General features: G+C 48.8%; 2 protein-coding genes across 6 annotated transcripts in view; one reads left to right on the top strand and one right to left on the bottom strand.

Moving 5' to 3' along the window:
* The window catches only part of LOC135823426 (uncharacterized), a 75234-nt gene that overhangs the window by 25189 nt on the left and 24864 nt on the right, over nt 1–25181 (bottom strand). For 3 of the 5 annotated variants that reach the window (XM_065336277.1, XM_065336278.1, XM_065336276.1), the window contains exon 4: nt 24994–25148. In XM_065336277.1, the coding sequence (XP_065192349.1) occupies nt 25029–25148 (120 nt within the window). In that variant the 3' untranslated portion in view covers nt 24994–25028. Of the gene's footprint in view, nt 1–177; nt 624–1850; nt 2675–10604; nt 10849–16715; nt 17591–24993; nt 25149–25181 lie in introns of those variants that run through there. The other 2 variants (XM_065336280.1, XM_065336279.1) reach the window with 2 other exon arrangements.
* On the top strand, nt 11314–12765 carry LOC135823552 (uncharacterized). Its single transcript, XM_065336394.1, has one exon. It carries the CDS (start codon nt 11314–11316, stop codon nt 12763–12765), a length of 1452 nt encoding a protein of 483 aa, XP_065192466.1.

Genomic DNA, 25181 nt, shown 5'->3' with positions numbered 1-25181 from the left:
TCCTTTGCTGCTGTGGTGCAAACTTACGTCGTTCACGATTTTGATTGACGCATCTAGCTGCTGCAGCATGTGCAGCGTACATACATGTACGTAGTATGAACTTTTTTTTCTTCCGAAATTTCTGAAAACCTACGCGGGCGATGACGAGAAACATAGAAAAACAAAGTGTGGCCTCACCGGAATACAGTAACATCCTTGCCATTTCAGTGCCGATGCTTCAAGAACATGATAACCATTGGGAACATGACCTGGATGACGTAGTAGTAGAGTATCCTTCACACCCAGACAGGCCACAACACTGAAGCCATGACGTGTAACTGCAGTCATATCTACTGATACACCATTGTATACATTAGCTGGATACGCATCAGTCTCCACTGGTTCATGGTCTTGGTTGAATATGCACAATGCCCGAACTTCCATACCATCAACCAGAGACATGCCAGTGGTGTACTTTGGGCCAATGAAGTATGACAGCATGTCATACATTCGACCTGATTGCTGACTTTTCACATCTTCCTGGTACCACACAGAACACTTGTCCATTATCTGTTGTCGTTGATTTGCAGTAACAGGGAGAGTGTTGTGCAAAAGTAGCAGTTGCAGGTGTGTGCCATCGCATTCTGTTAAAACATACAAACGATTCAAAAATAGAGAGAGAGAGAGAAAAAAAAAGGTAATATGATGGACAGACGCCTAGATTGACAGACACAGGCACACCCAAACACCTACACAGCCACAGACTTGTACTTGTTACTTACTTGCTCACTGCCAAAACTGGTCACGTGGGTCTCCCCGGGAGAGGGGAGAGAGACTCAAAAGGAATCTTGGAAAGATGACTCAATTGGCCATTGAACCACCCAACGGCCGACACCCCCTGAAATCCCCAAACTAGGGTGGACTTGAAATGATCCCACTTATGGGCTCACCACACCTCAGTAAGTGGGTGAGGACAAGGTGCAGAAAAAGGATTGACGGCATCAGGGTATCCGTCCCGGGATCCAACTGCAGGTACCCCTGCCCTCAGTGAAGGTAATACTTGGTACTAGTGTGGGTGGCTAAATCAGAGTGGATCTGATAAAAGCTTCACTAGCACCATTGATTACACAAGAGTTTATCTAGCCAGAAGTAGTCCATGGTTAACAGGTATGTATACTTCAAATAGAAAGTATATGAACCCTGAAACCAACAAAGGTCGTAGGTAAAACAATACACCTTCAAGCAGTCGAGCCCGTTGGCAACAGGCCCAACACTATTTGGCATAAGTGTACCCACCAACCGAACTAGCTGGCACAGCCACAGACACACACATACACACACACACACACACACACGCACGCACACACACACACGAACAGACAGATACAGACCACCACATGGCCACCACTGTAATTATATTAGATTGACTTGTAGCGACATGACTATGAACAGAAAGGTGATATCTGAAGACAATCATCAGTGACTCTCACATCAACTTGATAAAACATCAAGCCAAAGTACACAATAGGCCTTTAGTCTCTGAAATCCATCAAACATACCTATTTACCCCCCCCCCCCCCCCCATCCCGTCAGTGGTCATGACTATGGATCACAACATTTCTATAACACGCAAGTTAAAGTACACATGTCTGTACTTGATACAGTGTAGCTTGAACCATAGACACCATATTTGTAAAATCAAAAATATAGCTTTACATGTACTTGAACAGTGAGGTGAGAAATAAAAGAGTATCGCTGTGTATTTGTATTGCAGTGTTCTTTCATGGCACTACATGTGTTTAGAAACACCACAACCAATAACAGACACTACAGTCTCTATGCAACAAACATTACTCAGAGAATAGACTTACTCTGTATCAGTTGATCAACACTGATCAGCTTCAGCAAGGCACTGCACTCTACACCACACAGTGTACAGTAGAGAAGTAGTGAGAGTACTTCAGTATGACGATACTTTGGATCACCTGTACTGTGTATGGTCAAATAGCGATTCAGCAAGTTTTGCGCCAGGCAACGGTCGGGTGAATTCAACATAAACAGTGCATGGGTACACCGGGCAACATCTCTGCATTGATCAATGCACAGGACATCAAGCTGCTGCTGAAGTAACTTCCTGAAATCTGGACTTGTACAGCGACACTTTGCTGCCCAGTTCAGTGCCCATCTCAGGCGCTCTTGATTCCTGCAGTCTTGCCAGAGGTCAGTACGCAGACTGGCTAGTTGATGCAGTGCAGATACTGCCAGCTTGGTCACGTCAGAGTTCTCCTCCGTGATCAGAGCACAAGCCCGCAGGATACTCCTAACAGTGTTTGGACTCCGTACTTCAGTTATATGCCGTTGAATCAGAGCACATTGAGATATCAAATCAATAGCTTGAAATGTACGTGTCTTGTTAATTCTATCGAAGATTGAATCACTAGCGTTAAGGGCATCTTGTACACTAGTGCCATGATTGCCAGGCCGAATTGACTGATACCTCACACCTGGAATGGAGTGCGGTGATGCCTGAGTGGATATCAACTTGCCAGTAACATTGAGTTTTGACGTGGCTACTGTGCTCACACCATAGCCATGCTGAACAAAGTAACCGACACTTTTGAGATTGCCACGTAACTTTGAAGCAAACATGCTGTGCTGGTGTATTCTCTTCAGCAACACTGATCTCTACCACCTCCTACAGCACATAACAATAGCACAAAACAGCACAGTGACTGGTCAACACCACTCAATAAACAGCATCAAATCAACATCACTCCTTGTACAGCGTACACTGTAGATCACACATTGTGTGCTGAAACAGAGTCGCGGAAGTATTATGTATCGCTGCAGAAAATTGAGAGGGGGGGGGGCAACAGATTTGAGTGTCAACAGAAGTGTAAATTCCGCCTCCCGCAGTTGTATACCAGTAGGTATTTACATTTCGGAACTATCGCTAGAGCGGTTCCACCACTCTCAGCTGCATGCCAGACCGGGGCCCTTGCAGCCTTCAGGTGGGAGCCGGGAGGCGAATGATTGAAAGATTCTCCTATTTTTCAGGCGAGTGGATTCAAACTCGCAGCTCCGTAAGTCTGCTGGAAGACACCCGACGTAAGTCTGCTGGAAGACACCCGACGTAAGTCTGCTGGAAGACACCCGACGTAAGTCTGCTGGAAGACACCCGACATAAGTCTGCTGGAAGACACCCGACGTAAGTCTGCTGGAAGACACCCGACGTAAGTCTGCTGGAAGACACCCGACGTAAGTCTGCTGGAAGACACCCGACGTAAGTCTGCTGGAAGACACCCGACGTAAGTCTGCTGGAAGACACCCGACGTAAGTCTGCTGGAAGACACCCGGCGTAAGTCTGCTGGAAGACACCGGACGTAAGTCTGCTGGAAGACACCGGACGTAAGTCTGCTGGAAGACACCGGACGTAAGTCTGCTGGAAGACACCCGACGTAAGTCTGCTGGAAGACACCGGACGTAAGTCTGCTGGAAGACACCCGACGTAAGTCTGCTGGAAGACACCGGACGTAAGTCTGCTGGAAGACACCGGACGTAAGTCTGCTGGAAGACACCCGACGTAAGTCTGCTGGAAGACACCCGACGTAACTCTGCTGGAAGACACCCGACGTAAGTCTGCTGGAAGACACCCGACGTAAGTCTGCTGGAAGACACCCGACGTAAGTCTGCTGGAAGACACCCGACGTAACTCTGCTGGAAGACACCCGACGTAAGTCTGCTGGAAGACACCCGACGTAAGTCTGCTGGAAGACACCCGACGTAAGTCTGCAGGAAGACACCCGACGTAAGTCTGCTGGAAGACACCCGACGTAAGTCTGCTGGAAGACACCCGACGTAAGTCTGCTGGAAGACACCCGACGTAAGTCTGCTGGAAGACACCCGACGTAAGTCTTCTGGAAGACACCCGACGTAAGTCTGCTGGAAGACACCCGACGTAAGTCTGCTGGAAGACACCTGACGTAAGTCTGCTGGAAGACACCCGACGTAACTCTGCTGGAAGACACCCGACGTAAGTCTGCTGGAAGACACCCGACGTAAGTCTGCTGGAAGACACCCGAGGCACACACTACAGTATGTTTACAATCTACTGTACAAGCGTTACAGGTCTTTTGGTTTTGGTCCGAAAATACTGAGATGCAGCGTTCAGCCCTTATTCCCAATCCAACACGGTTGAGTAAGCGGTCATGTGCTCATGCGTACATCTGTCACATGGTCACCATCCACTTACAGCCTGTTTGGGCTCGTTCCTGTCATTCACTAGAGTTGAACCTTTGAACCCTTGAGTTGAACCTTGGTGTGAAAGTTGCAGCCTGCAGGCACTGTGACCAGGCGACTGCCGACTGGTGTACGACCAAACCAGTCAACTCAGCGTCTAAAAGACTACAACATATGGGCCAATCGCGGTCATCCGTGCATTTATAAGAACGAAATGGCGCTATAAGTGACGTTGCGCATACAAATCCCCATATAATAGGGCGCAGTCACCCAGTTTCGGTGGAAGTGGCGAGTTCGATTGGGAATAAAGGAGGAAGGGAGCGTCTCAACTTCATCGAACCAAGACCATTCGACTCAGCAACCCGAAGACAACTGGTGGAAATTTGATTTTTTGGGGGGAGGGGGGAAAGTCCGGTGAAAATATTTAATTTTAGGGTCCGTAGAGTTTGGGGCGCTGAGTCGAATGGTGTTGGTGCCATCAAGAGTCCATAAACAAGAGTATGCAACTGTGATCTCTTTTCTATGGGCCAGATGCGCGGTGCGCTGCCTCCATTACATCATTCAGCTGCAGTCCGCGCCCTGCGGAAAATCAAACACCACACTTTCCCTCTGGTTTGAAATGAACTTTCGTACGGAACTGGAGTTCACGCGCCAGAATTTAGAGATAGCGTAGGTACTGGAACGAATCGAACAAAAACGGATGGGCTCGTACGAGAAATTGTGAGTTTGAATGCATGCTTTCAGAGCGTGATGAAGGCAAGTTACGTAATGAAGGCAGCGCGCCGCACACTGACCCATAACCACAGTTGCATACTCTTGTTTATGCACTCTTGGTCCCATGTGTCTCCGACAAAGCGTTCTTGAGATATTTCCGTTTGAAAAACTGAGCTTCCTCGGGTGGGGGGGGGGGGGGCTGCGACAGGACGTCATGCGGCCTCTGCAACGTCATAGCGTGCAGCTAGGTCAAAAGAAGTGCTTCAACGCAATAAAGGAGTGTTTTTTAATGCAATACTAGTGTCAATGCTATTTCAAATGATTTGGCGACCGATAGTAGTTGGTGCAAGCGACCCCGAAGACGTAACTCCATGTGAGAATGAGGATGCAGCCACGGCTGACCTTCATGAGTTCGGTCTGGGGCTGAGAACTTCGGTATTCTGCTGAAGAAAATTTCAAGATATGGCCACACAGGCCAGTCAAGAGTGAGCGCTGCCGCGTTTGCGACTGATGACGAAGCAGCAGCTATTGCAGATGATGCTTATACAATTATCAGATCTCTGGAGAGCAGAGTCATCAAAATGGAGAAGAGTGATGCGAGTGCTCTAAATGTTGTTCAATACCGACTCCAGTGGTCTGCCATATACTGCCGGATTTAATTTGGTGTGAACTTGGCATATTTCGGACGCTGCACGATTGGAGAACAGTGCAATCTCTTTGAACCACGGGCACGAGCTGTTAAAGGGGAACTCCACGAAAAAATGAAAATTTGATAGCCTGTAGAGTTTCGGGCGCTGAGTCGAATGGTCTTGGTCCGAAGTCTCTACGAGAAAGCGTTCTTGAGATATATCAATTTTAGCGACGCCCCATACCAATGTATGTGTGACGTCATTGTGGCAAGGTGCGAAAATACTTGGATTTTGAATATCACTTTCTTCAGGACGAAAGTCACTTCAGAAAGTAGTTTGCCAAGTCGCCTGAGCCGCTGCAATGCCAAATTGTTGTGTTGTTGATTGTGCCAGTATCACATCATCCTCCTGGGGTTAGTTTTCTCAGATTCCCAAAGGATGGAGACCTGGCAAAGCGCCGAGATGTTGCAATGCGTCGTGAAAATTTCAAGCCTATTTTCGCAGCACGAGCTATGTTTGCTCGCTGCATTTATGATCCAGAGGGACTTGAGAGCTGAGTTTTGACGAGTACGCCGTCCAGGAAAGCCCTCATCAGTGTACCAGTGCCCTCCGAACCGTGAGCCTCCAGCAAAGCGAACTCAACAAGCTGCAACTGAGAAAGCAGGGCGAGATACGTCCCATCAGGATCAGAAGAGTACATCACACCATCAACTCCGACTGCAGCTAGCTGATGAACGATATTACCCCAGTAACTTTGCGCATACCAGTACTCAAACTGTGCACATCTGTCATCAACTGGGACGCAAACAGACAGACCCCCAGCAAGTACGAAGGTTACAGAACTGTTTGCGTGCAGGCAGCATGCACGACGAACTGTCTCACCAATCCTGCCAAACTGAACCAGTGTAAGTTGATTGCGTGGATATGTCTCTATTTATAACAGCTACCCTACTTCTAGGCATGGTTGCATGAATACCATATCACTCAGAGCAGTTGTTAGAAGTCTGGACAGCCTAGGAATAGTGCAAGCAAAGTGAAACAAAAAATTATTACACTCCGAGTTCCACGCTTGCGGGATCACCAGGCCAAAAAAAATCCAATTTCGAACAAGGAATGGGTTCTGGTTGTATGCGATAGAAAAGTAAGTGAAGACCTATTGTGCAAGGAATACAGTGGGAACTACACATATTATACACATTCACTCACACCTTCACCCACATGCGCGCGCGTGTGCGTGCACACACACAAACACAACAACACACACACATACGCACCCACATACTCAAACTCACTCCCACGCACGCTAGCCTAAGGATAGTACATATGCTGTAGTAGTGGTGTACTTAGTGAAATGACTATGTGTACATCTCATAATGCCGCCACTCCACGCCAGAAGACAACAAACATCTGCTGAACATTTTTGCTCCCGTCTCTTATGGGCAACACAGGGAATGAAACGAACAATGCAATTGAGAACAAGAGTCGTCCTGTATGGTGAAGTTTCCATTTTCTCATACAGCAGTATATTGTCTAAGCAAGTGTGTTTTCTCCACATTCTTTTTGCCATGCAGGTATATCACAGTGTCCTGCCAAACTACATTCTCAAACACATTCGTTTCTCAATTCTGGGGATGATTGGACACGCACATCTCGCAGCTCTTGACGACGTCAATGTCAACCGTCGCCACAGCACAACCAAAAAGACCAATAATTATTTTCAAAACGAAACTCCGTCAAACCCACCCACCCACAAACGAAAACATTTTGTTTTGAAAATATTATTGGTAACCTTGGACGGCCCCTAAAGAAGACTGGCCAAATAGAAATTATACGACAGAAAGAGCTATGAGTATGTTGACAAGCTCATGTGTGAGGTGGTAGCGGTTGCAAATGGCAACCTCGATGTTCCTGCCTTGGAGAAGCGAGTTTCCCTGCCAAATTCCAGGTGGAAGCCTCCTGAGAAGGCTGAGGTGGTGCAGAATTTGGATATCTTTGCCTGATGGTATTCACAACGCAGGCTGGAAGACGACAACGAACGTGCTTGCCCAATTTGCCGTGTACATAGTGTGTACTGCCTGTGTGCCGCATAGCGTAGAGATCTACACAAACACAGAATGTCATATGGAATGTGTATGATGAGTGCTTCGTGCTTGTACACATACCACATTGCTGTACTGTAATAATTATTATAGTCAAATACTCATTTACTCTACATATGCGCTGTATTGCACCTACCGGTACCTACCTGCACTTTCAGTGCGCGCGCCATACTAATTTAGTGCCCACTGGTACAAAGATGGAGGGTCTTGTAGAATTTACCATAATTGCTGATTTCAAATTGAATTCCAATGATCTGGGGGATGAATACTGATTAGGACGCGTTCGATTACCTACTAGTACAGAGATGTCTTGGTCAGAAAGTACAGATTTCTTACTCTCCTGCCAGAATTTGTGCATTATTTTGGTGTACACTTTCTTGACCCCACGCTTGTACGTTGCATGCCATGGTATACTAGAAAACGAGTTTATTGACAAAGTCTATCGCTTGAAACGATAAAGTATGGGTTCGGGTGTGATCAAATGCACCCATGGTGCTCATAAACTGTGTGCAGTGCTCTCTTCACCAACAGAACACTACCTACCATACTTTGTAGATCTCGTACCAATCCAAGGGAAAATGACAAAGACAAATGTGAGTCATGCATGAAAACTTGTGATAGCACTATAGTACAGAACAACGTTGTTCGTGCTATGCCTGACAACAAGAGTAGATAAACCAGAGTGTGCAACTGCGCATATCAGATCTGAAACAGCGCAGTTCGTGCACTACGTCACCCTGATGAGGTCAGCCAAGCCGCGACTTGCGTACAGCTCAAATTTTAATGTTTCATAGCCCGGAAATCAGCCAAGTTTGCTTGATTTTAGACATCCAGTTTCAGGATTTCGGTGTTTTTGTGTGACTGTGTACGCTGCGTACATCCACCGACAAGTAAAGTCACCAGGCTATCCGTATCGAAAAACCGAAATCAGGACAAACTCAGTGACCTGCACCACCGCGACTGGTTACTCAACTTTTCACCGTACCTGTGGCTACCATGCCGTCAGAAATGACGTACTGCACGAATTACGCTCCCGCAGGAACCATCCCGAGTTGCACACTCTGGTTTATGTACTCTTGCTGACAACAATAAGTTACACACAAAACATTACGCGCATCGATCCTCACAAGATAAGTCAAGACATACTCGGAGCAAAGAGAAATTTGTTTGTGTCATGCATGAAACTTGTGATAACTACCAGTACAATGTCTTTCTTGTGCGACGCCTGCTGTAGTGCGCGCCTGACAACAATAAATTTCCCCAAAAAAATAAGAATAAGTGTATCATGCTGATACGCGCTCCTCACAAGACAAGTCAAGGCAAACTAATTGAGGCTTACCTAATGTCAGACTCTTCTGTCACTGGCATTGGCGGCTTCTGCATGTCGAGATAACCTCGAAGAGCAGTGATGGGCACAGCCTAATGCAAGGATACGATCTCGTAATCTGCGAGGTCCGCTACGCAAGAAACCTTGGGCCGTCTTGTCGACAACGACGGCAGCATCCTACCAGCAAAATCATTCCCGCAGGCTGGGCATGGCTATACACTTTTGTCCACGCTCGCACCAGTCGGAGTCCCAAACGAATCGAGATTCTGGTGGCCAAGCTACTCGTCTTCTGTCGGACGCAGCTGCTGAAGCATCTTCTTCCTCAACATTTGTTACACGCGATGGCAGCTCCTCAGCAGAGTATCTGGGCTCCCTGCCCCAACCATACGCGGCGGTGGGCTGTTGGTCGTCCTCACTGGCCTCAGCATCGCTGCCTTCATTGCTGGGGACAGAGGATTGTTCGGAATCGCCCATCTTCCCTTGAAATACCAACTAAAATTAGTGCTTGTAGATTGGCGAAGAGAAACGACTTTGCCACAATGACGTAGGCAGCCCGTGATGATGTAACCAAATGGCCGCATGACGTCAGGGCGCGGCCCCCGTTTTTGCAATTTCAAAGTGAAATATCTCAAGAACGCTTCGTCGTAGAGGCTTCGGACCAAGACCATTCGACTCAGCGCCCGAAACTCTACAGGCTATCAAAGTTTCATTTTTTCGTGGAGTTCCCCTTTAATTGTTTCGTCACTTGTCACGGTTGTGGACTCAACGTTGTAGAATAAATCAATCTGGGCTATTCCATGCGGAAAACTAAAAAAAATCTTTCTCAAAGCACAACCACCGGCAAGGAGAATCGCACCTTCCCTGACTGTACATACGACTGATACCAGTGCAGTACATGACAAGTCCGTTTCTTGACTGGTCTCTTTACTCGACTCTTGTTGATCTACCACATGACTAACGTAGCACGGCGGTGTGGGAGTAGTCGTGTTCCGTGTGTGATGACTTTGCTGACAACACGTCTACAGTACAGCTAGCATGCATGCAAAGGCCAGCGCGGCCGGAAAAGTCCAACTCGGAAACGGCTAAAAGATGGGATAACCTCAAGATTTGCCAAGCTGAAAGCCACATACACAGGGTACGTAGTGTTTGTAACACTGAGTCCAATGGTCTTGGTCTGAAGACGCTGGGACAAACAGTTCCCCAATCGAACGCGTTCCGAACAATGGCCATTGTGTACACAAATAGATGGTGTGGCTACCTGGCTGCACACTGTGACGTCATCACCTGGATCCGGATGACTGTGCGGTCAAATTCGCACATGCTCGATTGGGCATATCTGACGAACCATGGACCGCAGCCTCCTCGGACAAAGACCATTCGACTCCGCGCCCCAAACTATACGCGGACCCTGAAATTTAAAATTTTCACCATCCCCTTTAGATAATCGCTGAAACACACTCAGTCGTTCACACCTGGACAGTAAATTTTAAATGTTAGTACATGTATGCGGAAGCACAGCTGAGCTTCTTAGCCAAACAGTCCAGTCACGGCCAGATTTCAATGAAAAAATGGTGTGCAGTGGCAACTTCAAGTGAAGTGCCAGTTTTTCTTTCTCACCTGTGCGATATAGCTGGAGAGAGATGTTCAGCACAGAAACTATTCAGTCAAATTGGTCCAGTCTTGGTGAGTGATGAGGACTTGGGAATGAAGCATCTACATGATTCCACTACATACGTCAATAGCCAATAGGACCTTGACGACGCCCAGAGCTAGGATGAGAGTACCATGACTTTATTGCAAGGAAACAGCGACTATGCACGACCCTGTGGCCTACGTAGAGATCTACAGATCTACCAGTGCAGTCTCTCTCGCAGGAATAGCAAGACCGTACTCGTACGCGTAGTACATCATGTCATTCACAGTATAATTATTTTAACAAACCAAAGATTGAAAGGACTGGATCATGGAGTGCATTCAAGCATTCAAGGTCTTTTGCCAAATAAGACACGCAGTGACTTGGCGGGGCATGGCATGCGTACTGAATGCGTGACCCGGGCACACCATACATGCAGTCCATTCCTCCCAGCGCGAGCTCTTGTTTTGGAACCGCAACGATCAATCACCGCGTTTGGCGTGTACTCGCCCACGTGTAAATGTGACTTTTCCTTCTATTTTTGTTCGTGCCTTTACTTTCAGAAACTAACTTCTTCAAGCGATCGCGCTCGACATTTTAGAAGATAAAAGAACAGCCGCTGGAGATTCTCCGCCTGGTTCTTGTAAAGTGTTCAGTTTTGTTATGTAGGACATCTTCCCAGCTTCTCTAGTCATGGGGAAAGGCGATCACTGCTGCGTTCCGCAGTGCAACAGCGACCGACGTTCGGACAAAAATACTTTGTTCCACGTCTTCCCTGGTAGCAAAGAAACAAAAACTGGAGAAGCTAGAAGCGTGAGCAGGGACGAGTTGGACACAAGGAAGTCTTGGATTGCCGCCATCCGTCGAGATGAGAGGGACGGTGTGTTTACCATCATGTCGTACAGTACAGTGGTGTGTTCTAACCACTTCACGGACGAAGACTATGTCCAAGGGACAAAGAAGTCGGGCGCAAGGCTGAAATCTACTGCTGTTCCAAGCCTATTTGCATGGAAGAAGCCCACGAAGAGAAAGTCTCGCGAGCGTGGTGCTTCTCCTCCTCCTAAAGTAGCAAAGGAGCCCAAGTCAGACGCTGCAAAGCTGAAAGCCACGACGAAGGAAAATGCCAAGCAAAAAGACGAACTTGAAGAAGCACTGGCTGCTATCGACGATATCCAAGTCGACTTCAGCCTGAAGCTATTTTCTCTAGCTCGGTTTGAAGACTCTGACTCCGATATGCAGTACTACACTGGGTTTCCTTCACTTGCTGCATTTGATGCATGTGAACAATTTCTTCACCTGGATGATAAGAGCGTCATTTCCTTTCGCAGCAAACCCTTGGATGCCCACTCACGGAAAAGGAAACCCGGTGCTGGACGGAAGAGCAAGTTGGCTTGGAGAGAGAAGTTTTTCCTTACCATGGTTCGTCTTCGCCGCGGCACAGACATCCGAATGCTGGCTGATCTGTACTTGATAGATACTGGGACTGTGAGTCGTATCATCGCAACAATGGTCAACTACATGTACCTGCGACTGGGAATGATTCCAATCTGGCCGCGTCCTTCCCAAGTGTCAGAACGATTGCCCGATGTGTTCAAGGACCTGTATCCGACAACATTCTTGATCATTGATGCCACAGAGCTAAAATGCGAAGTTACGTCCAGTCTGCCTGCACAGTCCCAACTGTACAGCTCGTACAAGACACATACCACCTTGAAGGGCCTCATCGGTATGACCCCAGATGGTGCTGTGGCGTTCATCTCCGAGTTGTTCACTGGATCTATCAGTGACCGCGAGCTAACGATCAGAAGCCACTTCCTAGATCTTCTCCCAGCAGCCGGCTATGGGACATCGATTATGGCAGATAAAGGATTCGACATCCAGGATCTTTTAGTGCCGTATGGCGTCAAGTTGAACATTCCCCCGTTCAAGCGATCAGGACACCAGATGGCCCTAGAAGACGTTCAGAAAACACAACAAATCGCCAAGTTACGAATTCATGTTGAGCGTCTGATGGAGCGGATCAAGGAGTTCAACATCTTTTCCAAGATTGTTCCAACAACTCTTTTCCCCATCATCAATCAGATATGGACAGTCTGTTGCCTTCTCACATTGTTCCAGGCTCCTTTACTTGCTGATGCAAATTAAGTTATCCATGCCAACTGTTGCTAGCATTGCATGGCGAATTAATCTTCAGCAACACGAATTTCGTCATGCCTGAACAGTCATGCACAATCATATTACTGAGCAGATAATGACTTCCTCTGTACAAAATTTGATACGATATAATTTTGATTGCAATATTTACATAAGTTCAATGAATAAAGTTAGTCTTGCCGGTATTGTTATTACGGTCACAACGGACCTACAACGGCGAATATATCATACATGTATTGTACAACCATACGCATGAAGTTGAAATGATTCGAATTTTATCTTGCAGGTCCCTTTCAGTTTGAGGCCTAATTACATGCTATTGCATTTGATCTGTATTTTACGATTTCAACCCATTACAAGATTACCATGTATAACTGGGAAGAAAAGAATGAAATGTAATAATAATGATTCAAGTGCACAAACAGCTGCCAGGCAATGTTCTCAATCATCCTGGAAAACCTGGCCGGCAGAGATTTCCGTGGCCTTTTTCAGATGGGATGAGCAGAACTGTAGCAGGCGTGGAAGTAGATCCTTCTTCCAAAATTCATCGTCGAACAAGATGCGTTCCACGGAAAGTCGACGAGGCCCAGTCCAGATGACAAAGTCACACCAAGATAAGCCAGACACACCAAGTTGCCCTTGAACTTGGTAGTAGTACGCGTGACTAGCACGGAGTCGGGGTTGACCATTGACAAGCTCACAGCAGAAGTCTGGCAATGAACAGGCCTCAGCAGGGGTTAAGTCATCGCCATAAGCGGTGTGCGGACACTTTATCTCCAGCAAACCATTTGGATCGGCTGGACAGGACCCATCATAGACTTGGCCGTCAGGACTAGCACCAATGTACTGGTAAACAGGGTGGATGACCAGACCACATTGCCGCACCTCATAGTCCGCGTTGCACATTGTTTGCTTGCTTGCCAAATAATCCCTTCTGGCCAAATCCTCACAGGCTCTTCCATGAGAAACCGCTCCAACTCGAGACAAATCCTTGTCCTGAAAGAGGCTCGTCACGAATGCATCTGTCACCTCCTTCCGGTGAGTTACGAGGTGGAAGCGTGAAGAAGTCAGGGTGATTCTCCTCAGTCTTTTCCACAATTCACTGCTACCCTGACTACGAGTGAGCCGCTCGATGGCTATGGTTTTGCTATGGAGTAGCGGTCGTGCAAACTCATCACCTTCCCTAGCAGACTTCGGCAGTGGTAAATCACAGAAGTGCTGGCTGGTAGAACACTCAGCGCCAGCAGGTTGTTGGCTGGCAGGTGATTCTGAGGTGGTGTTTCGATCATCACTTGCTGTTTGCGAGCTGCACGCTGCCAGCTGCGGTTGGTCCGCTATCGCCACAAATGGTCGCTTTCTAGCTGGAGGCACATCAACTTTATCCCCCTCGAGCTGGTGGTAACACAGCACTGAGCCGAATGGGACAGCGCCCACCTTGGACTGACACTGGTGCACCTCCTCTCCACGCGACAGCAAAGTTGCAATGGGGTACCTGCGGCCGGTTGCGGTGATCTCATCCAGCAGGCGATCAAGTTCCTCACACTTAATCTCTTTGGTTGAAGGACCTCTCGCCTCATAGAGTGAGGATGCTCGCCGGACACTCTGAATGTCATCCATATTCTTCGACGGATCCGCTTTTTCAATTACAAGTGAAGAAACTGGCTGTGCGACAACTTGACGAGGCCGAGGACCCCAAGCCTGCTTCTCAGTTGTGCAAGTCTGCTCTGCTGGTACATCCTGCTGCTTCTTCGCACAGTGCTCGATGCTTAGGAGCAGTGCGACGAGATGATGGCACGAGCCAGCAACTCCAGCAGTGCAAGAGCAGTGTGCATAAGCGATAGACATCAGGTAAGTTGTAGCAGCTGCTTCAACTAAACACTCAAGTGCATAACTTTCTTTCTTGGACTGGGACGCCCAGCACTTGGCTTTGATGAAGTATCTGGTCGGGGTCTCAGTAGACATTGCAATCTTGCAACAGCTCACAGAATGTATGTAACTCCAGAAGAAGAAGTTGAATCCGCGGGTGAAGGGCTTTTTCACGGTAGCATGCTTGCCGCAGGCTCGGAGGTGATCGAAAATCACACCAAGCGATAGGTCATTTGGCAAAGCAGAGCTTGATGTGTCCCACCCTGTGTCAGGAAAACTAGGACGAGATATAGCTGCTACAGTGGACGAGGTGCTTATTGCATCACTATGTGCTTCCACGAGCTCAGCGTCAACAATGCTCTGAATGGCAGCACTCTTCCGTTTTCCTTGCCGACGCCTGCCGCCAGATGTATCTGGAGTGCACAGTTTTGGATCGTTGTGGTAGAACCTGGCCCTGAACAGATGGAGGAAGTTGGAAAGCAAAAACATGTACCGATAAAATTTTCTTTTCCTTTTGTGAAAAGTTATTTGAAGACTGCATCCCGAAGTGGTACTTACCGTTCGAGCAACTCATCTCGTTTCCCGGACACTCGGGCTCCTCTAGCTCGCAGGTACGTCTTCAATTGGTTGACCGTCCATTTTTCAAACGACTCGTTGTCCGGAGGCATCACAAACCGAACATTGGGATCTTCAATTTCATTTTCAGCCACAGGACTAGTTGCAACGTTCCCTTCATCGCAACGTATCGCGGCAAGAGAAGAAGGGCTCGGCTCATGGCCCGCTTCGTCAGCCATGTTACATGATGTATCAAACTCACTGCAAAGGCCCAGCGAGAAGTAAATCACAACGAGATACTTTCTAAACAAACAGCGGACAGCGTTGAAAAGCGAGAATAAAACAGAAACCCTTCGCTGTCATTTTTTTCGATCCAGGAGAGCCACATTTTTCTGGCCAAGTGGGCGAGTACACGCCAAACGCGGTGATTGATCGTTGCGGTTCCAAAACAAGAGCTCGCGCTGGGAGGAATGCACTGCATGTATGGCGTGCCTGGGTCACGCATTCAGTACGCATGCCATGCCCCGCCAAGTCACTGCGTGTCTTATTTGGCAAAAGACCTATTTTGTCAGTATTTTTCGCCACTCGATCGAGACGTACATCACGTGATCACAGAGGTACATGTACATGACTGTACGTGCACGAGTCGTATTTCGTTTACATTAAAAATTGTGCGATTTTTGCACAGAATTCTCAGTGTAGTACTACAATCACGTACTAATATACTAGCAGGTCTCATATTAATTTTTTGTTGTGAGATCTACCGTCACACTCACAGTGTGTGTAACCTGTCGGCGCGGCGGGCAGTGCACTTGCAGGTGTTGTATTCACATACTCCGCGTATAAGGCTTGGGCGGATAATGCCGCTGGAAATAATTATGTACCAGAAAAGTACAGTCTCTGGCCTGAGAAATCCGACCAGCGCACGAATAATTGCGCCGTGGGCAACGAACACCACACATAACACTCTGCTAACTTGTTACTTGAGCACGGCGTTGCTTTAGCCTTAAAGTCATGAGGTCGGATTGCTCTGGCCAGAACTGTGCACTAACATCATGTCCAGTACCAGATTCTGCCGGGTGTTTTGAAAGCATTTTCCGCAAGGCCCGCGCCAAGGTCTTCAACTTGCAGTGCAATGAACACAAGAGGAAACACCTAAGCCATGGTTGATGAACTCTTGCACACACCAAACGAGGTTCAGAGGGCTTGGATCAGCCAGATCAAGCCTGACCGTGTGTACCGACCCGTACATTTTCTTCGCAATCCGAGGCTATCGTCTACAGATGATACACATAAAATATCAAATCACACGCCGAGTCCTGGAGGCGTCCAGGGCAGCATAGTCGTAACTCAGGAGGGCTGGCTGTGGCGTAGCAATTTCAAGACATACAGTGTCAGTATGCTACCATAGCGGGCATTGAAATCCGCTGCGAAGTCAAGCGGCCACGGGGCGCTGGCCGTGCAGCCGTGACCGGTGCTGGTCCATGTGTTTAAAGTGTCACACAGTGCATGTACACGTATAAGCAAATAAGACCAGGGTGCCGGCCCCGCGGCCCGGTCTTCCACTGGATTTCTATGTTCATAACAGTAGTAATGTAAAAAGTTGAAAACAATGATTTGTAGTATTATCAGCATACATTAAAACAATACTGACGTCAACCATGTTTCAAAATGAGCCAGGAGTCAGCACACATGTTTGAGATCACAACAGATGCGGCAGTCAGCAAGCAATGTACATAATTATGAGAAGAACAGAAACTGTGACAAGGTCGTAAGCGGCTACGTTGAGAAATACAATAGTCAGTAGTTATTCTATTTGACTCTGCTTTGCAGGGCACTGAGGCAAAGCTTCACTTGGTGCAAGTACCACCTGTAGCTTCAGTCAAAAGTCACATCATCTACAATACACCAGAATAACCGACCGTGAAAGTCATCGGTGGGAGCAATTCCGGGCAAGATGAAGTGTAAACAAATTGTCTTGCATCAAGAACTACATAATAATAGTAATAATAGTTACAGTTCGCATGTCACTCATGGAAGGATCCATGGGCTTAACGCATCTGTCAACGAAATCCAGGCAGAAGAGCCGACAAAAGGCATCTCATTATTGTTAGAACATATCGCAGTAAGAACAACTACGCAAGCGCAGCACACCACAAAGAACTACATGCATGTGTAAAAATTGTTTGGCACTGCCTTGGCCGTTCCAACAAGCAAGGTACACCTCAATTCAGGGTAGAAAGTGACTGTACAGTAGTGTGAATATCAAAACTGAATACTTGAGTACTTGCTTCTCCCACTCAAGTTCAAGATCGACCGGTCCTGCGCGTTGGTGTGCTTGCTGATGATGTGACGTCCGCCCAGTAAACTCCACTTCCAAAAGAAAGGAAGGTGTCTGAGGAAACAGAAAACAGTAACACAGAAAGACTGGAATCAGAAGAAAAATAAGAGGTCTTGTTGGTGTTATGAACTGCTATGTAATTGTTAGGTGCCTTATGACTCTTGTTTCACAATGTATGTTGCTATGCATGCTGTGTACACGCTCACCCATGCGCGCTCACCCATGCGCGCGCGCCTCCGGTTTATGTGTACACCTCTCTCATGTCGTGCATGTGTCTAGCCATGTACAGTTCACTTCTTGCTTTAGGCCCGACTAGGGCTAGTCGCTGTCTGGTCGCAGTGCCCCTGCCTAGCTGCGCTGCATATGTCATGTCGCCGGAAGGGCGCGACTGGCCCGCGGTCCGATTGACCAACTGTGTCGCACGAATGGTTTGGTTTGGTTTAGCTTTACTGCTACATGATAGATAGGCTCTGCATTCATGTTGCAAGACAATGGGACTAGTGATGCGTACCTTCCATTGTTTTTTGCCGCCTTTCAGTTTTCTTAGTTTGTCAGCTTACGCTGTAGCTGGACTTCTTTCTTATATTGCACGCCCGTCTTTCTGTAGTTCAGTCGATCTTTAGTGCAGTGTGCTTCAGTCTGGTTCTATGTCTCTCCCAACTCTCTTGTAAATATAACTCATTCCCTAATCCGAAGTGCTGCGTTAGTGCTGGCTGGTCGAACGTGGGTTCCACTACAACTGGTGCCGAAACCCGGGACGTGTGTGTTGTATTGACGAGTGCGAACCCTGCCACGCCAGCGAGATGTCGCTCAAATTTGACAACTTTCTCCAGCCGTTCCGTGGGAACGGGGACGATTTCGGACGGTTTTGGGATAAGTTTCTGGTGATCTCCAACATACAAGGTTGGGACACCGACGGCAAGAAGGTGAAGAATTTTCCGTTGTTCCTGACGGATGACGCGTTTCTTGTACTTTCGCGGATGCCGGCAAGCGATCAGAAAGACAAAGATAAAGTCTTGGCGAAAATGGGACTGTCGTTCACTCTGACGAAGGCGCAGGCATACGCCAGGTTCACCTCACGGACGATGCACATGGACGAGTCCCCCGACGCCTACGTTGCCGATTTACAGCGGCTGAGTACTATGGCGGGGCAGAAGGCTGATGACGACAAGGACCCGATGCTCATACAGCAGCTGATCAAGGGACTGCTGGTAGACTTTGCCCGAGAGCTGAGACTTACAATGGCGGGCAAAGACTTGAGTGTGACGGGTTGCCTGGACGTGGTACCGGCGTTGAAGGCTGCGACCTCGGACCACTTGACACGAGTACGTGGCGGCTGCCACAACGGAGGAGCAGGCGTGTTTCAACTGTGGCGGAGTTGGCCACATGGCGCGGCAGTGCCCGAAAGCGAAGAAATCTGGTTGCAAGAGTGGTGCAGGTAAAGGAACTCATGGCGAGCGTACTGGCCCTCGAACCTGTTACTTCTGTGACAAGCCAGGTCACATGAAGAGTGACTGTCCAGAGCGTAAAGCCTGGCAAGAACGGAAATCGTCCGGAGCAGCAACGGCAGCAGACAGTGGCTCCCTGGCGAGGGGTGCGTGTTTGTGCACTGTGGCCGAGGCTACCAGAGCTTCAATGCCCAGAATCTATGTAGACGTGCGAGGCGTGGTAGGCAGCGAATGGACACGTGCCAGAGCAGGAGTGGACACTTGTGCAAGTTACACCATGGTTACGGTGGAGTTCCTGACAATTCACAAGATTCCGTTCACTGCTCAGCCACGTGTGCCTGTTGTATCCGTGGATAGCAGCAAGGTGAAGATCAGAGGAGCAGTTGATCTGGAACTGCAGCGCCAAGGAGATGGTGAACCGGTTAGTCTGCCAAGAGTGCGTGTGAATGCATGCGTTGTCGACTCATTGACGGCTGCGGCAGCAGACCTCCTCCTCGGTGCTGACGTTATAGCTGGTGTTGGTGGCGTTCGACTCAGTTATGGCCAGGACGGCCAGGTCAATGGCGTGCACTTTGGTCCTCAGCCTGGAGATACCGGTGCAGCCGCTACTGCTGCAGCTGACGTTGAGAGCACACTCCGTCATGTGGACGTGACAGAGGACGATCGTGATGTGACCCTGAAGGCCGAAGACGGAGAGCTCCGGTGGGACAACGACAAGCAGCATTGGACATTCCACTGGCAGTGGCGTGATGGGCAAGCTCCTACATCTCCGATCGGCTCAGGGATCGGACAGTACGCGAGGCACAACCTGTCAGACTAGCAAGAGTCGCAGTTCTGTGACGAGATGGACGCCTGGGTCGAGAATGGCTACCTGATCGAGTACGATGAGGCTACGCATGGTCCTCCGGCGGCCGTCATTCCCCTGCCCGCCAAGGACCAAGCCCACAAGGAGTCTACCCCAGTTTGTCCTTGTCTCGATTACCGTGGCTTGAATGCGGTGATCAAGTCGAACCCAGGCACTGATGCCCCAGCATGCGGTGAGAAGATCCGCAAGTGGCGACAGGTTGCAGACAGCCAGTTTGAACTTGTCGACATACGTCAGGCGTACTTGCAGGTACGAGTCGACCCATCCCTCTTGTGCTACTAAGGGCCCGGTCACACATGCACTGGGATTCGCTTCGGCGACGAGGTTCGGCGGCAGCGAGCCTGGTGTCGCTCCAGCGAAACCATGTGTGTATGGTCACACATACAAACAGGGCACAACTCCTACTTTGGCGGAAAATGAGACTGTGGTGCATACGGTACGGAGAATAGACGAGGTCAATGACTATCTTGCACACATTTTTGTTTCATGGACATCATACGCATACAAATTTCTCGTAGCAAGTCCATATACAGCAGACCGTGGTGTTTTCCGCTGAAGCGAATCCGCAGAAGCGACAGTCTCGCTTCGAAAAATTTGGAGGAAGCGGATTGGAGTTTCCGCTGAAGCGGAAGTTCCGCTTTTCGCCGTTGCCATGCCATTTTTCGCTCCTGCGACCTCGCTTCAGCGTATACGCTACTTTCGAGTGCATGTGTGACCGGGCCCTAAGTCGGGGTGTGGCGTGGGAAGCTGTACGCCATGTCACGGATGGGTTTTGGTCTATCGATTGCACCAAAATTCATGGATATCATTGTTCGGTGGGTGATGCGACGATGGTCTGATGTGGACAACTATGTTGATGACGTCCTCACGCCAGCGGAGAAGCGCAAGGCCGTCGCTGCAGAGCTAGCACGGTATGGCTTGCCGACAACGCCACCAGAGCATCTACCCGATGCGCGAGTGCTTGGCCTGAAGCTATCGACGACTGCTGATGGCACCATCATGTGGGCTCGCCGCGATGGAGTGGACCTCAGCTTCCGTCAACTACTGACGAAGCGTGGTGTATTCCAATGGACGGGCCGGCTCACAAGCCACTATCCAGTGTGCGCATGGCTTCGCCCAGCCTGCTCAATGTTGAAGCGGCTAGCAAGTGCAGTGAACAGATGGGACGCGCCGGTTCCACCTAGCGTTCTTCAGTGTGCTGACGAAGTTGTTGAGCAGCTGTCCGCGCAAGACCCCGTCCGTGGTGTGCGGCATGCATCAGCCGAGTCTGATGGAGATTGGGCTGTGTTCTGCGATGCCTCGGATCTGGCAGTCGGTGTGGTCCTCCAGCTGAACGGCCAAGTCATTGAAGACGGTACATGGCTGCGGGACACAGCTGATAAGAAGCACATCAATGTGGCAGAGCTAGATGCTGCGGTGCGTGGACTGTCGCTTGCAGCGCAATGGCACCTGCAGACGGTACGGCTCGTCACCGACTCAAAGACAGTGTGCGGCTGGCTGAAGCAGGTCCTCGACAATGTGCGCCGAGTGAAAGTCGGTGGGCTGCACAAGATACTGGTTGAGCGGCGACTGGAAGTGATTGCTGACCTCGTCCAATCGGTCGGCCTCAAGGTCCGAGTGGAGTGGGTGCCGACTGACCAGAACCCGGCCGATGAGCTCACCCGTGTCCCGAGGCGGTGGCCCAAGGGTACAGACGAGCCGAGTGATGTTTGTTCTGTTTCTGTGGCAACGGACAAGCATGCTATCGGGCCCGTTATTCTCAGTGAGATAAAGGATGCGCGGCAAGCTGATACCGAGATATCACAGCTGCTGGATGAGCTGAAGTCGGGAACCCCCCTGTCGTTGAAGCTGGACAGACCGGTCCGTGATCAGCTGTTATATTGCACGCCCGTCTTTCTGTAGTTCAGTCGACCTTTAGTGCAGTGTGCTTCAGTCTGGTTCTATGTCTCTCGCAACTCTCTTGTAAATATAACTCATTCCCTAATCCGAAGTGCTGCGTTAGTGCTGGGTGGTCGAACGTGGGTTCCACTACAACTGGTGTCCTAAAACATTACCCTAGCTAGAACAAGAAACTGCTCGGGATACAGCACTGGAATTTAACAGCAGACCCGAATTGCATGATTCGAATACGGGAAATTGCCAGTGCACATTCCAAGTGATGTGTGTCATCAGGGATCGTAGAACAGAACATCTTCTTTGCCGGAGTGCTTGAAGCCCAAAACGTGAGTACTAACTCGTCCAGTCCCACTCCCATCACCTTTAAGAGCCCATCTACTGAGACAGGCTGAGCACGGGTCACACATACAGTACATTCACAAAATAATTGATCTCTGGCCTTTTGTTACATTCAATTTAGGCCGTATTTGGCTCAGAAACTCAATTTCCATTGGCCTGGAAATGGGATTTGGACCAGCATGTCTGCAAGATAAGCAATGCATTTATTACGTAGCAGGAAGATCGAGCTCCGACGTTAGGGGCAGAAATTTTCTTCACCAATTACCGCCGATGTCACATCTTAGTTCGTACTGTTGTCACTCGTGCGAGAATGCGACTAGATGGTTGCAGGTGACAGCGTGGTGAATGGCAAAATGGCCATCAACATCCAAATGGCCGTCAACGTCTCAAGGGTCCACAACGCTTTAATCGTCATCACGTGATGCACCATGCCTGGCGCATGTCCAGTACCGTACCGACAGAGAAAGCTAGCCAGAAATTTAAATAGGGCTTTCAACGGCAGAACGGTAACGTGAAGTAACTTGGCATAATGTGTATGTATGTGAAGTGTATCGAGGGAATGCATGCAGGGCGACAGGTGCGGTTCAAATCCCAACCTGGAAAACGAGAGGGCTTAACCCTTTACCGGTCTACCATAAGCGAACCGATACTATAGTATCGGTACGTTTGGCCCTCATGTTTTTGGGGTCTTGTTGCTAGGAGACAGCTAAAATGGCGCTCTACGCGTAGCTGAGGTCCAAGGCTTTCTGACGATGTACAAAACAACCATGCTTTCCATACAAATTTTTGCCGTATCGATCGACTGAAGTTTGTTGAAATTGGAAAAGACGACCATCCGCCATGCGCGCATTTCGAGAATGCGAGTGCATCTCTTGGGGCCGTGTTTGACAAGCGTTCTGGGAGCAGTAACATCACCAGTCCAGGCTGGATCTCCCGGGAGGTTTTGCAGTGTGGTGTGTTGAGAAAAAGAGCTCCGTTGAGTCCTGCTAGTTCAAAAATATATCGTCCACGAGTGAAGAAACAAAATTCTCCACACAGAGAGGAAGCCTTCTTGCTGCCGACACGGCGACAGCGACTGTCACAGGGACTCGTCAGGTGCGATCAGCTGATTCGCCTGGCCGTGAGAATCACGGCATGCGTAAGCTCGCGCCTGAGTACTCATCTGAGCGAGAGTGAATCTGACGCGAGCAGCGCTGAGATGAACAAACCGAAACTGCGATATCGTGGAATGGGAATTGCTGCTGCTGGCGTATCGCCGATGGCGAGGTGTTGGTGTTCAATGGCGGTATTGTAGAGAGCCTACATTTCTTGTAAAGACGTAGCCCTTACCTGATTGTTTATCATACGACTTCAGCTCCATCATGAGCTTGGTATGCCCTTCGTGCTGTGATATTCGTGTATTTCATTCGCAATTGTATTTTCTCTCAACTTCAGCCCTCACCATCGTCTACACGAATTTCAAAAGCGTCGACCTCCATTTTGAAAACATGGTGGCTGGCCGCGCTACCCGTAGGCGCACGTGCCCCCCGCGTGTCTTATCGCGAGCTTCGAGCTAAAGTAGTAAAGATCATGTCGCCCACTCATTTCCCTATGTTTCCCCATTTCTTCGAACTCGCTCAGCTTTTGCTTCAGCGTTTGCTTCGCTTGTGCTTCAGCTCCACGCTGTAGTCTGAGTTTAGTTCTCTTGTCTTCTTCCAGCAGAATACTGCAAACTCTACAGCGCGTCGAGCTTCTCCTAGAAGAGTTTCCTTTGCGTCGAGATAGAGTGTCGATCGTTTCAGTCCTATCTTGCCGTCGTCTCATGAGCGCCCGAAAGCAACAGTATCTATTTTCTTGGCGTTCCATTTTCTGGCGAACTCATTCACCTACTACTTCTTCCTTTATGAAAGCTTCAGGTGGCTGAGTTCCCCCACTAGCGACAATCATGCCTTGGAAAGGAACAGGATATTCCTAAGGTACACTGTATGTACAGCACTGCAAAAAGCTACTGCATGCACTGCGCGTAGTTGTTTGTTTTGTCGAGAAAGAATCCCTTTCGCACTCGCCCGGGCCGCGAGGGCGCAGCACGGAAACGGGTCTATTGAATTCATTTCTTGGTCGATTTTGACAACCAATACGTCGTTGTTTTTCTTTTTTCACTGGCTATCCTTTCTCCGCTTCCGAATTGCGATGCCGTCCACCTGGAAAGCCTTGAAGTGAAACGAGTGGAGGTCGATTTTGGAGGTAATTTTCGGCCAAACGGCAATCAAATCGAAAAATTCGAAGCGGACGATCTGTTGGTATCTATCGAAAGAAGACGTTGGTCCATAAAAAATCTTTGGAAACTACACCGTATGAACCAAGGAATTACGGTAAGTTTGAGAATTTTGGTACATTAGCTGTACGCTGATTGGTCGATTAGCGCGACCGTTGACAAACGGGCCAGTGACGCTTTGTACAGCGTTGGTGAGGGCTGAACTTGAAGGGCCACCATGGGCCCTAACCTTGCCTGGACCTAGTCATATTTGAATTTTCTGGACGCGTTCAGGCATAGAGATTTTGAAAATATATGGTTTACCCATACCTACATCACATGGTTCTTGAGTTATTGCTGGTTGTGTGTACATGTATTGGCGTGACCACCCCTCACATACATTGAGTTAGACCGGCAAAGGGTTAAACCCCAGGAGCCCTCGCCATGCTTTTTACTTACCTACATGTAAGGCATCAAATTGTGTTGTTGTGCGAACTGCTAGAAACATCTTTGCAATGCAAAAACCTGTGCCCGATAATCGTTTTGCAAAGACGTTTCTATCAGTTCGAATAACACACATGACAACCTAGGTAAAAACAAAGCATAGCGAGCGTTCCTAGCCTTTCAAGCCCTCTCGTTGACCCTAACCAGCCAGGAATAACAAACAGTTTCTTACCAAAGTACGCTGCAAGATGTGACTGCCAGTGACCATCACTGCTTGGGTGCTAGTAGATGTTTGAATACTGGAATGTGATCGGGATAATTGATCATAAGATCAGGAACAAATCGGCTGCTTTTCTGGGTCTTTGCTGCCCCGTGTTCAAGCATCATCTGTGCAGAAAAAAGGGTGTGCGCACGCAAAGC

The sequence above is a fragment of the Sycon ciliatum genome, chromosome 8 (genome assembly GCF_964019385.1).
Source record: "Sycon ciliatum chromosome 8, ocSycCili1.1, whole genome shotgun sequence".
NCBI classification, from domain to species: domain Eukaryota; kingdom Metazoa; phylum Porifera; class Calcarea; order Leucosolenida; family Sycettidae; genus Sycon; species Sycon ciliatum.
This window is presented reverse-complemented; position numbering and strand designations above follow the sequence as displayed.

What these genes read in the sequence shown, in the direction of transcription:
- LOC135823552 (XM_065336394.1), top strand. Translation starts at nt 11,314, where the DNA reads ATGGGGAAAGGCGATCACTGCTGCGTTCCGCAGTGCAACAGCGACCGA.